The sequence below is a fragment of the Lacerta agilis genome, chromosome 1 (genome assembly GCF_009819535.1).
Source record: "Lacerta agilis isolate rLacAgi1 chromosome 1, rLacAgi1.pri, whole genome shotgun sequence".
Classification (NCBI taxonomy): domain Eukaryota; kingdom Metazoa; phylum Chordata; class Lepidosauria; order Squamata; family Lacertidae; genus Lacerta; species Lacerta agilis.
In genome coordinates this window covers 3,017,041-3,029,546 of record NC_046312.1, presented here as the reverse complement: position 1 = coordinate 3,029,546, position 12,506 = coordinate 3,017,041, and the positions used below count along the sequence as shown (strand labels likewise).

Genomic DNA, 12,506 nt, shown 5'->3' with positions numbered 1-12,506 from the left:
GGGTTGTTATCGTACCACCATGATCACACCATAAATTGTTGGCTTCGGTCCATTTGCCCATACTCCAGAGAATCTCAGCCGCCGCTTTTTTGGTCTCCTTCACTTTCCCAAAGGAAATTGACAAGGTGAAAGGGGAGCTTGTGGAAATGAACCTGGAGATAGTTGACCGAGCCATCCAGGTGGTCCGCAGCGCCTTAGCCAACCAGATTGACTGGACGGAGATTGGCGCTATCGTCAAAGAAGCCCAGGCACAGGGCGACCCCGTGGCGAGCGCCATCAAAGAGCTGAAGTTGCAGACCAACCACATCACGATGCTCCTGAAGTAAGCGCCGGGCAGGTGGGAGAAACGCGCTGGAAAGGGGTGTTTGGTGTGTGTGTGTGTGTGTGTATTCAAACTCCTTTGTTAGGAGGTTCGGGATTAGGCAGAATCAGGGGAGCAGGAATCTGAATAGCTGAAAATGGGACCTCATTGCCTGGAGACAAACTAACCCTTCCGAGGACCGTGCTGGAGCAATGGGAGTGGGGTCCCTGTTGCTGCCTCACCTGCTCCAGCAAAGACAGCATTGGGTTCTTACCTGCAATTTAGGAATAGGAATAGGAATAATTTATTATTGGCCAAGTACATTTTCCAACATACTTGGAATTTGTTTCGGCTACATTGCAATGTAAACATACAGACACTGTTCCTCTCACAATACAAAGAAGCAAAGAAACCCCACCCATAATATACCTCCCCTTCAGCTATACAACTACGAATTTAACAATTTAATGGCACAAGGGGGAAAACTATTCTTGTGCCTGGCCGATTTTGTATATGAAGTCCTGTAGCGATGTCCAGATGGAAGTAAATCAAGCAGATGATGACCGGGATGTAAAGGATCTGCTACAATTCTCTCTGCTCTCTTCCTAACTCTGGTAGCATAAATTTTCTCTATTGGAGGCAAGCTAACACCAGTTACCCTTTCTGCAATTCTTACAGCTCGTTGGAGCTTTTTCTTGTCTCTCTTGGAGGCTGTACCATACCAAGCTGTTATATTCATTTAATTGGATGAATAAGCCCCACCCCAGCCTAGGTTGGCTTGAGCCTGTAATCTGGAGAATATTGGGAGCGCTACTTGGGTACCACTGAAATCAGCAGTGCTGAGGCTTTTCCCATAAGGAGCTGGTTTTGTAAATTGGTATGTCGTTGTGTTATACAGTATTTATATCCTGCCCACCTGGCTGGGATTCCCCAGCCACTCTGGGTGGCTTACAGCATACATAGAAACAGAGCAAAGCATCAAATATTAAAAAAACAGAATATCCTATACAGGATACAAACAAACCAATAAATCAATAGAAATCAGTAATAACAATAGTAACAATAATGACAATAATAAACAGTTTACAGTTATATCCAGATTAAAATAACCGCCAAACCCAACTGTACGTTTAACCAACCCCAACCCGACAAAAACAAAACAGAGGAGCCAAAATTAGAACTGTTTAACATTGAAAAACATTTTAGCCAGTTGTCCCAACCCAAGCGTTGTCCCAGCAATGTCCCTCCGGCCTCCCAGGAGCCTATACATGCTTATACATGAGCCCAATAGGGACGCTGTGGTCTAAACCACTGAGCCTCTTGGGCTTGCCGATCGGAAGGTCGGCGGTTTGAATCCCTGCGACGGAGTGAGCTCCCATCGCTGTGTCCCAGCTCCTGCCAACCTAGCAGTTCGAAAGCACGCCAGTGCAAGTAGATAAATAGGTACCGCTGTGGCGGGAAGTTAAACAGCGTTTCCGTGCGCTCTGGTTTCCATCACAGTGTCCTGTTGCGCCAGAAGCAGTTTAGTCCTGCTGGCCACATGACCCGGAAAGCTGTCTGTGGACAAACACCGGCTCCTTTGGCCTGAAAGCGAGATGAGGGCCACAACCCCATAGTTGCCTTTGACAGGACTTAACCGTCCAGGGGTCCTTTACCTTTTACCTTTTTATACATGAGCCCAAGAGCATATGGAGGGTGTCAGATTAGCCACCCCTGCACTAAGTAGTTATACCTGAGCTCTTGCCCACCCCTGCCAGGGTGGGATGATTTCCTTTCCCCTCCTTACGACCGACAGAAGCAGAATAAACAACACAGAACAGACAACTGAAAACACATATGAGGTGTGTATTAACTCTGCTGAATTCAGCTTTCTAGGCACAGAAAACAATGCAGAATTTTACTGTATTATTAGACCGCAGATCATGTGCGCAATAAGCAGAATGAATGGGAAATCCTGGCCAGAATTTTTCATTTGGTTTTCCTACAGCCAGCAGTACACATACTTTTTAAAAAATAAAATAAGGACCTGGACTTTTGGCTCCGGACTTTTACAATGCCTGTCTTTTCTGCTTGGCAAGAAACCCTTACATACTCTCAGAAGAGGAGGAGGAAGCTGAAGAGGAGGTGGCAGAAGAGCCGCGGAGCGGGAGGAAGCAGAAGAAGAAAGCCAAGCCGCTTCCGAAGCCCCAAAAGAACAAGCCCTTGCTGGTGGACTTGGATCTCAGCTTGTCTGCTTATGCCAATGCCAAAAAGTAAGAGGCTCGAGTGTTTGGCTGGGGTTGCCCCCTGAAAGCGGCCCTGGGATATAGGAACAGTTCAGTGCCACTGAATCAAGGCGTTCCTCTCTCCTCCTTAATTATATTTCTTTTGGTCCTGCCCAAGGCATCAAGTCAAGATCTTTCTGAGATCCATTACTTCAAATCTCTCTGCAGAGCATTAGGCCAATTTTCCATTCCCACCCCCACCACTGACTTATTCCGGGGAGTCATTAAATGTGGACGAAGCGCTACAATTGGCACTCCTTTTGAACGAATTGGATCCCGTGCCAATTAGCATCTTCCAAATCTAAGCTATGTGGTTCTAAGCTATGTGGGCATATAAGGAAGGAAGGAATAATTTATTGGCCAAGTACATTTTCCAGCATACTTGGAATTTTGCTTCGGCTACACTGCAATGTAAACATACCTTATACAAACACTGTTCCACTCACAATACAATGATGCAGCAAAGAAACCCCACCCATAACTGGCCTCCCCTTCCGCTACACAACTACAAATTTAACAATTTAAACGGCACAAGGGAAGAAGCTGTTCCTGTGCCTGGCCGTTTTTGTGTATAAAGTCCTGTATATAAGGCATCTCGAATGGAAAGGCAAACAGGCAGCAATCCTAACGGAAGAAGGGAATGGGATGGAGATGTTGACACGGCTGCTTCTTTCCCAGGTATTACGATCACAAGAGGCACGCGGCCAGAAAAACCCAGAAAACTGTGGAAGCTGCAGAGAAGGTGCGCTGGTGATTTGTTTGCCTTTCTTACTTCGTAACACTTTATGGCAGCAGCCATAAGGAACTCTTTCCGGTCCGCTTGGAGCTTTTCACATTTTTTGCAGTTAATACATCAGCTGAAAATAAGCTCCAATAATAGAAAGCAGGGGTGGGGACCCTCCAGCCCAGGGGCCCAGCCAAGCCTGCCAGGCCTCCGAATCTTACGGAAATCAAGCGCATTTGTCAGTCACCTGAGGTCATATTATGTCCTGCACAGAGATCTGTTATCTCTGATCCAAGTGCCGAGTACTAAGATTGAAGATAAGGGATCTCTTCTCTTTCATCTTAGGGCTAAGTGCTAAGATCAGAGATAAGCCTCTGTCTGCTCTTTCATAGTAAAAGCTAGCAGTGCAGATTTTTGCACTCTTGTCCCAGGGTGCTAAGATTGGAGGCAAGTCTGTGCCTCTTCCAAGCTTGAAATTTGAATCGCCTGATGCTGTAGGGTTGACAGATGGGTGGTGCCGCGCCCCCCCCATTTAAAATGGCCAATGAAGGGGTATGGATCTGGCCCTTGGGCTGAAAAAGGTCTCTTCCTGCCTGCAAAAGGGTCTCTTCCTCTGCCCCTGATATAAAGGTTTAGTGGCAAGTGAGCCGAATTCCAGAGAATTGTTGTTGTTGTTGTTCAGTCGTTCAGTCGTGTCCGACTCTTCGTGACCCCATGGACCAGAGCACGCCAGGCACGCCTATCCTTCACTGCCTCCCGCAGTTTGGCCAAACTCATGTTAGTAGCTTCGAGAACACTGTCCAACCATCTCATCCTCTGTCGTCCCCTTCTCCTTGTGCCCTCCATCTTTCCCAACATCAGGGTCTTTTCTAGGGAGTCTTCTCTTCTCATGAGGTGGCCAAAGTACTGGAGCCTCAACTTCAGGATCTGTCCTTCTAGTGAGCACTCAGGGCTGATTTCTTTGCGAATGGATAGGTTTGATCTTCTTGCAGTCCATGGGACTCTCAAGAGTCTCCTCCAGCACCATAATTCAAAAGCATCAATTCTTCGGCGATCAGTCTTCTTTATGGTCCAGCTCTCACTTCCATACATTACTACTGGGAAAACCATAGCTTTAACTATACGGACCTTTGTCGGCAAGGTGTTGTCTTTGCTTTTTAAGATGTTGTCTAGGTTTGTCATTGCTTTTCTCCCAAGAAGCAGGCGTCTTCTAATTTCGTGACTGCTGTCACCATCATTCCAGAGAATAGCCTTGTGGAGTCTGGGGGCAAACCCTCCAAGCCTGCTGTTGGTGAATCCAGAGTGTCTGCTTCTGATCTGGCCACAGTTAAGAGCAAGTTGGCCAGAGGCAAACATGCCACAAGCTGCCTGCAGGTACAGACAGCACATGGGCAGGTCCAGGAACAGAACACTAGCACACTGGTCATTTTGAGCACCTGCCATTTGCATTGACTGCACTAGCTGGTTGTAACTTGGGAGATCTCTTTAAATTCCAAATTCTAGTTGCTGGAAATCACAGGAGGGGAGAGAGCTGCTCCTGTGCCCAAATCCTGCTTGCCGTTTCCCCACAGGCAACTGTTCAGTCACTGTGAGAACAGGATGCTGGACTAGGTGGGCCATTGGCCTGATCTAGCTGGACTTTTTCTCACATCCTAAACTCGTTCCTTGTTTGTTTGCTTGCTTGCTTGCTTGCCTAAACAGGCCTTCAAATCAGCGGAAAAGAAGACCAAGCAAACACTGAAAGAAGTTCAAACAGTTTCCACTATTCAGAAGGCGAGGAAGGTGTTCTGGTGAGTGTCTTTGCACAGGTAAAACAAGCGAATTATCTGAACTTCTTCTGCATGTTCTTGTCTGTGTGATGCGAGTTAAGTACTTAATGCTTAAGAGCCAGTGTGGTGTAGTGGTTAAGAGCGGTGGACTCGTAATCTGGTGAACCGGGTTCGCTTCCCCGCTCCTCCACATGCAGCTGCTGGGTGACCTTGGGCTAGTCACACTTCTCTGAGGTCTCTCAGCCCCACTCACCTCACAGAGTGTTTGTTGTGGGGGAGGAAGGGAAAGGAGAATGTGAGCCGCTTTGAGACTCCTTAGGGCAGTGATAAAGCAGGATATCAAATCCAAACTCTTCTTCTTCTTCTTCTTCTTCTTCTTCTTCTTCTTCTTCTTCTTCTTCTTCAAGAACCAAATGTTTTAAGCTTTGGGTTGGGAGGAACTTGCCATTCCTCTTTCAGTTGAGTGGGGTTGGCAAGGGACGGGCTTAAATGTTCCCAAGATGCGGGGCTGTTCCCTGACAACATCACAAGCTGCCTGTTGTTGTTGTTGTTGTTGTTGTTGTTGTTGTTGTTGTTGTTGTTGTTGTTGTTGTTGTTGTTCCAATGCCTTCTTCTGTCTTGATGGCTTGATGTAATCTGGCAGGTTTGAGAAATTCCTGTGGTTCATTAGCTCTGAAAATTACCTTGTTATAGCTGGAAGAGACCAACAGCAAAATGAAATGATCGTCAAAAGATACCTACGGCCAGGTGAGTCTGCCTTGCTCCTCACTCAGGGGGTGCAGTCCAGATTTGGGACAGGCTAAATAAAGTTCATCGGGATGCGGGTGGCGTTGTGGGTTAAACCACAGAGCCTAGGGCTTTCCGATCGGAAGGTCGGCGGTTTGAATCCCTGCAACAGGGTGAGCTCCCGTTACTCGGTCCCAGCTCTTGCCCACCTAGCAGTTCGAAAGCACGTCAAAGTGCAAGTAGATAAATAGGTACCGCTCCGGTGGGAAGGTAAACGGCGTTTCCGTGCGCTGCTCTGGTTCACCAGAAGTGGCTTAGTCATGCTGGCCACATGACCAGGAAGCTGTACGCTGACTCCCTCGGCCAGTAAAGTGAGATGAGCACCGCAACCCCAGAGTCGTCCATGACCAGTGGCATAGGGAGGGGGGCCAAGGGGGCGGGGAGCCCTGGGTACTACCCTGGAGAGGGTGACACTCTGGGCGCCCCTCCCTGACTCGCCTCTGCCTGGACGGATTTTCTCGGGGCTTGCTGGCCAGCAGTATGCCGCCGGCGGGCCCAAAGCAAGCCCGTCCTGGGCTCTCCCACCGGCAGCGCGCCACTCCCAGCCCGCATGCGCAGTGTGTGTCCGACGCATGCGTCATACGCACACTGCGCATGCATGCTGGGAGCGACCCCCTCATGCTTCTGGGTTTGCCACCCCTGTCCGCGACTGGACCTAATGGTCAGGGTTTCCGTTATCTTTACCTTTAAATAAAGTTCGGCCGCGCTATGTGTGAAGGAATACTGTTCTGTTTGCTCCTACAACATGTAGCGATGGCCACAGAATTGGTGAGCTTTAAAAAGAGGTTTAGACTAAAGCGGCACAGATATTCACCACCGGCCTCTCTCTGTCTCCCTTCCTCTGTGTAAGGCGACATCTACGTGCACGCGGACCTCCACGGAGCAACCAGTTGTGTCATAAAGAATCCAACAGGTAAATGCTTTCAGGAAAGTGAATTTTGAGAGGGCCAAAGAACAGTCTGTCCTTATTACGGTGATTGGTTTTAGGGCTCCCCCCCCCCACCTTAAATTTTTGAAAATTCTGTGAACCACCCAGAGGACTTTGGTGGTGACAAGGCAGTATACAAATGTGTCAGAAATAAAAAATTCAGTTTCCTGCTTTTTGTTCAGCACGCAGAGGATGTTGGCTGAAGTCTCGTGATTTTGCCTCTGCTATACTTTCCACAGAGCAAATCTCTTAAATAATGTGCCCAAACTGCATTGAGAAGACCACAAAGTTTATTTTTAGCAATGCTAACCTTGGAGAGCTCTGTTTTCTTTGGTGTTGGGGTTCCCTGATACTAACCTGCTTCTGGCGCTGCTTCCATTCCAGGGGAGCCCATCCCTCCACGAACGCTCACCGAGGCCGGCACAATGGCCCTGTGCTACAGCGCTGCCTGGGATGCCCGGGTCATCACTAGCGCCTGGTGGGTGTATCACCATCAGGTAATGAGGCCTGGAGTGGCTGCTGTTCTTCTTCTTCTTCTTCTTCTTCTTCTTCTTCTTCTTCTTCTTCTTCTTCTTCTTCTTCTTCTTTTTCTTCTTCACAGTCATACCTCGGGTTACGTACGCTCTGGGTTACGTACTTTTCGGGTTACAAACTCCGGTAACCCGGAAGCACAACTCAGAGTGTGCGCGACACGCAGATGCGCAGAAGCGTTCTGCGCCATTTGCGCATGCGCAGACCCGTTCGCGCATGCACAAACCGCTGCTTCTGGGTTTTTCGCGTGCTTGTTTAGGTTGCATACTTTTCGGGTTACGAACTGTAACCCGGAACCAATTACGTACGCAACCTGGGGTACCACTGTATTGAGTTTATATACCGCCCTAGGGACGCAGGTGGCACTGTGGTCTAAACCACTGAGCCTCTTGGGCTTGCTGATCAGAAGGTCAGCAGTTCGAATCCCCACGACGGAGTGAGCTCCCGTGGCTCCGTCCCAGCTCCTGCCAACCTAGCAGTTTGAAAGCACGCCAGTGCAAGTAGATAAATAGGTATCGCTGCGGTGGGAAGATAAATCAAGGGAGAAAGGGGTAGAAATGGATTCAAGTTATAAGAAAGGAGACTCCGACTCAACGTTAGGAACAGTTTTCTGATCATAAGAACTGTTCAAGAATGGAATAGATTCCCTTGGAAGGTGAAGGACTCCTTCCTTCTTTGGAGGTTTTTAAGGAGAGGTTGCAGGGGGGTGGACTGGATGACCCTTGGGGGTCCCTTCCAACTCTACCATTCTATAATTCTGTGATATTGGTGATGAGTCACCGCGGCTGTGCTGGGAGGCACCAGATTGTGGAAGGCTGTTTTGGAACATCTCTATGGTGGGCCCTGCTTCTCAACAGCCTCTTTCTGGTACTTACAATGCTTATTTATTTATTTTATAAAAAAAAACTATTCACAGGTTGATTGTAAAAACCCTCAGAGCAGTTAACAAAGAGAGTAAAACAATAAAAATATCAGAAAGGAACAACTCTTTCTTGAAGACATCAAAAAAGTAAAACCAGCAATAAACTAAAAACAGATTAAAACATACAGCAAAATTCTACATTTTTGGATAGGCTAAAATGCGCCGAAAAGGGTACAGCCAAAGAGCCTGCCTGATGTCAAAAATCAGTGTGTGATTAACATCTCTGGATAAATTCCACGCAGGTGTCTAAAACGGCCCCCACTGGAGAATACCTGACAACTGGAAGCTTCATGGTCAGAGGTAAGACCCACCAGGTGAGACACAGAGAGGGTTCCTGGAATCCATACCTGGCTGGGCAGCCCCAGGTCCACCTGGGGGTGGAAGGGGAAGAGTTTCGGCTGTTCCCTCTGGGCATCTTCACATCAAGTTCCCCAAGCGGCTGAATTTTGCAGAATTCCTCCCCTCTTGCAGGACAGAACAGTGGGATGCTCACAAAACCATGAACAGGTTTGCTTCTTTCGTTTCTTCCTACACAGGGAAAAAGAATTTTCTCCCTCCTTCCTATCTGATGATGGGCTTCAGCTTCTTATTCAAGGTACAGTGCATTCAATTTCTGGTCTCCAATTATTCGGAGGTCCTTCTTAAGAGAAACTAATCCTGTGTTGATTCTTCTGTATCCTGCTGCGCCCTCAAACTGCAGGGATGGGAAAGGAGCCCTGTGCACATTCAGCCCACCCCATCCTGATTGGACCAGATTATTTTTTTGGGGAGGAGGGATTGTATTCATTCATTTATATTTATTAATTAAATTTCTATACTATCCTTCCCCTGAGGATCACATGGTGGGTTACATTATAAAAACACAAAAAGAAACAACATAGCAACAAACAAAAATAATACCCCGCCAATGATTTTGGCTTCTCGCCATTTGGCTAATTAAACAATTGCTGTGTTCTCCTCCCACTGTCAGAGGCAGTAAGTGCCTTTAAATGCCAGTTGCTGGGAATTTCGGGTGGCAGGGAGAGGCGCTGTTTCCCTCTTGCCCTGTTTGTGGTCCTCCCTTTGGGGCACCTGATGTCAGGCTTGGCTCTTCCCCCCCCCCCCCCCGTGGCAGTAGATAAGCAGAACAAAGGAAAAGGAGTCTTCTTACCAGTTAGAAATTTTAATAATCACAGCGAGAGAACAAAGAACCCATCTCCTACAAATGGCGGTGCTCCCAATTAAGGATTCCACCCCCTTACGTCCCTATTACTTCTACGCCTTGTAACCTGAGCCTGTCCCCTCTGTGCTTTGTGTGCTCTCTGTTCTGCCACTTTCTCAGCTCTTCTTGACCTTGGGGAGAGCGGAGGAATGCTTTCCGGAGACAGTGAATCTGTTAACTCTCTCTCACTCTCTCTCTTTTTTAACCCTCTCTCTCCCAGTGTTTCTTCTCCTAGATCAGGCGTCGACAAGGTTATCCGGCCGTGGGCTGGACATGTGCAGTGCGATGCCGGAAATCGTGTCTGCACATGTCCCCGGCGCCAGAAATTGCTTCTGCGAAGCCCAGACGCACAAGCCCGGGGTGTGTGTGTGTGTGGTGCGGCGATGTCACCCGCCCTCATGGCTGACACCTGGTGCATACCGCACCCCCCACGCCCACCTTCCTCTGCCAGTGGCTTCAACGGGTGCCTGAGAGGGCTCCCTGCATCCCTTGGTCACATGGCCTTCCCTTCCCCAGGTGGACGAATCCTGCGTGTGGCGACACAAAGGGGAGAGGAAGGTCAAAGTGCAAGACGAGGACATGGAGACGGTGACCAGCACCACCAGTGAACTGGCGGCGGAAGAAATGGAGCCCTTAGGTAGGAGGGCAAAGGGGTGGGCTTAAGGGGGTGAACAGGGGCTCCACATGCTGCCAGGGAGATCTTAGGGGTGGCCCTGGGATATGGGACAAAGCCTGTTGAGACAGTGAACTTCATGGAAAAGATTCATTTTGATGTGACGTTTATTATTATTATTATTATTATTATTATTATTATTATTATTGGAATTTATATAGTGCCTTATACCCAGGGGTCTCAGGGCAGTTCACAGAATAAAATCAAGATATAAAACCTCAAAATGCCTAGTAAAAATCAAAACAACAACCCAATAGCCTGCCCCTTCCCCAAAAAAACATACTTTAAAAGGGCACAGGATGTAAATTGGATCAACCAAAGGCCTGGTTAAAAGGTTTAGAGTGGAGAGGGCAGCCTTCGCCAACCCGGTGCCCTCGAGTTGTCTTGGAGGAAGACTCCCATCACCCTAGCCAACACGGAAGCAATCCAAAATATCTGCAGGGCACCAGGTTGGCGAATCCTTGGAGAGGGAGAGAGGGCCCCAGGCAAGCTTTCTTTCTGGTGGGGAGAGTTTTGGATCCAGGGAGAGCACTATAGGAAGAACGGGCAGAATCTTTTCAGGCAGCAGGAGATTTCTCAGTCCTGTTCTGTCCAGGTTGGAATACAGTTGCCATCAGCCTCAGTTGGCATGGCCAAAGGTCAGGGGTGGTGGGAGTTGTGGTCCAGAGTATCTGGAGGACATCTGCTTACAGATGGCTGTTAGACTCTAAGCCCTGGAGAATGCAGCTGTACTTTCTTTTCCAAGACGCACCAGAAGGAGACGAAAGCAGCAGCAGCGATGGAGAAAAGGAGGAACCTCAGGAGAAGGCTGAGGATGAGGAAGACCCGGCCGAGACCGCCCACCAGGAGGGGGATGAGGATGGGGCAGGGGATGCCCTGGCTCCAGAAGGATCGTCCGATGAGGAGTATGCAGACTCGGAGGAGGAGGAGGAGGGCAAAGGGAGTCAGGAGCAGGCCAAGGAGGCCACGGAAGAGATACATTTCCCCGACACGACCATTGACCTCTCGCACCTGCAGTCCCAAAGGTAAGCGAGACAGGCTAAGCCACACCTTGGCTTTGTGTGTGTTGCTTTCAGGAGGACGGAGCAATGTATGGATTGTGAGCTTGGCTGCGTGTGACCTGCGATTGGCGTAGTGAAACCTGGGAACTGGTTTCTCGGAGCCAGTTTTAAGGAGGACGTTGTCAAGCTGGAAGGTGTGCTGGGGAGGGCGGCCAGGAGAATGAAGGGTCTGGAAACCAGGCCTTACGATGAAGGGTTGAGTTGGCGATGTTTAGCCCGGATAAGAGGAGATCTGATAGCCAGCTTCAAATATCTGAAGGAGACGGAGCAGGATTGTTTTCTGCTATTCCAGAGGGTAGGACTTGGACCAGTGGATTCAAATGAAAAGAAAGGAGAGTCTGAGTAAACATTAGGGAGAACTTTCTCTCCTGTAATCATCATCCGCTTCCCAACATCTCACACCAGATTGGCAGGGCCTGGTAACAAAGGACTTACGGTATTCATTTCCTTCCAGATCCCAGCTGAAACCTGCTCCAAAGGAGGACGCCTCAAGCTTGGTAAGCTCCTGCCTGATACCAGGGAGTGATCGTAATGTGTGGGAATGTTTAGGAGTGTGGATGATGATATATTATTTTATATATCTCATCCCAGCTTGAGTTAACAAGCTCCAAACTTAGCAGAGTTACATTCCCTTTTAAAACACAGCAGACGCGCTTGCATAGGCTTGCTAAAGCCTCTATAAGAAATATATATTCCTGGTATATTCCCCTTCTTCCCTCTTAAAAGTAAAGACACAACACAGTACTGTTTGTAAGATATAAAAGAGTTTACTTACAGGCACCCTGAGCTACAGCATACAGTCTCAGAAAGGCAGACAGGCTTAGATAAATGTATTTACATGTAGTGAAGCTGATTCCATAGGGGAACAGGCTTCACCTGTGCTCCTCTCAGCTGCAAGCCAAGAGAGCATCCTGCTTCTTTAAGAGACGAGGCAAAATGGAGACTGTTCCCTGGGATCTTGTTCCCAGGTAAGACCACACCTACTTCTGGTCAGAGAGGAAGTTAACTCAGTCCAGGTAGTAGGAAGTTATGCCTGGAGGACTGAGTTACCTTCATGTCTACTCTAGCAATGTTGTGTTTGGCTGCTCTGTGTCTACATCCCACATAAGGCAACCTAAGGCCCGTTGGCTGGATCCGGCCCAATCACCTTCTAAATCTGGCCTGCAGACGGTCTGGGAATCAGCGTGTTTTTACATGAGTAGAATGTTTCCTTTTATTTAAAATGCATCTCTGGGTTATTTGTGGGGCATAGGAATTCGTTCATATTCCCCCCCCCCCAAAAAAAATATAGTCTGGCCCTCCACATGGTCTGAGGGACGGTGGACCGGCCCACGGCTGAAAAAGGT

General features: G+C 48.5%; 1 protein-coding gene across 3 annotated transcripts in view; it reads left to right on the top strand.

Annotated features, from left to right (window-relative positions):
* The window catches only part of NEMF (nuclear export mediator factor), a 39,893-nt gene that overhangs the window by 14,637 nt on the left and 12,750 nt on the right, over nucleotides 1-12,506 (top strand). For all 3 annotated transcript variants that reach the window (XM_033159657.1, XM_033159510.1, XM_033159575.1), the window contains exons 13-24: nucleotides 114-322; nucleotides 2,380-2,553; nucleotides 3,244-3,307; nucleotides 4,991-5,079; nucleotides 5,702-5,805; nucleotides 6,695-6,757; nucleotides 7,157-7,269; nucleotides 8,468-8,525; nucleotides 8,762-8,820; nucleotides 9,943-10,063; nucleotides 10,845-11,124; nucleotides 11,615-11,657. In XM_033159657.1, the coding sequence (XP_033015548.1) occupies nucleotides 114-322; nucleotides 2,380-2,553; nucleotides 3,244-3,307; nucleotides 4,991-5,079; nucleotides 5,702-5,805; nucleotides 6,695-6,757; nucleotides 7,157-7,269; nucleotides 8,468-8,525; nucleotides 8,762-8,820; nucleotides 9,943-10,063; nucleotides 10,845-11,124; nucleotides 11,615-11,657 (1,377 nt within the window). The remainder of the gene's footprint in view (nucleotides 1-113; nucleotides 323-2,379; nucleotides 2,554-3,243; nucleotides 3,308-4,990; nucleotides 5,080-5,701; nucleotides 5,806-6,694; nucleotides 6,758-7,156; nucleotides 7,270-8,467; nucleotides 8,526-8,761; nucleotides 8,821-9,942; nucleotides 10,064-10,844; nucleotides 11,125-11,614; nucleotides 11,658-12,506) is intronic.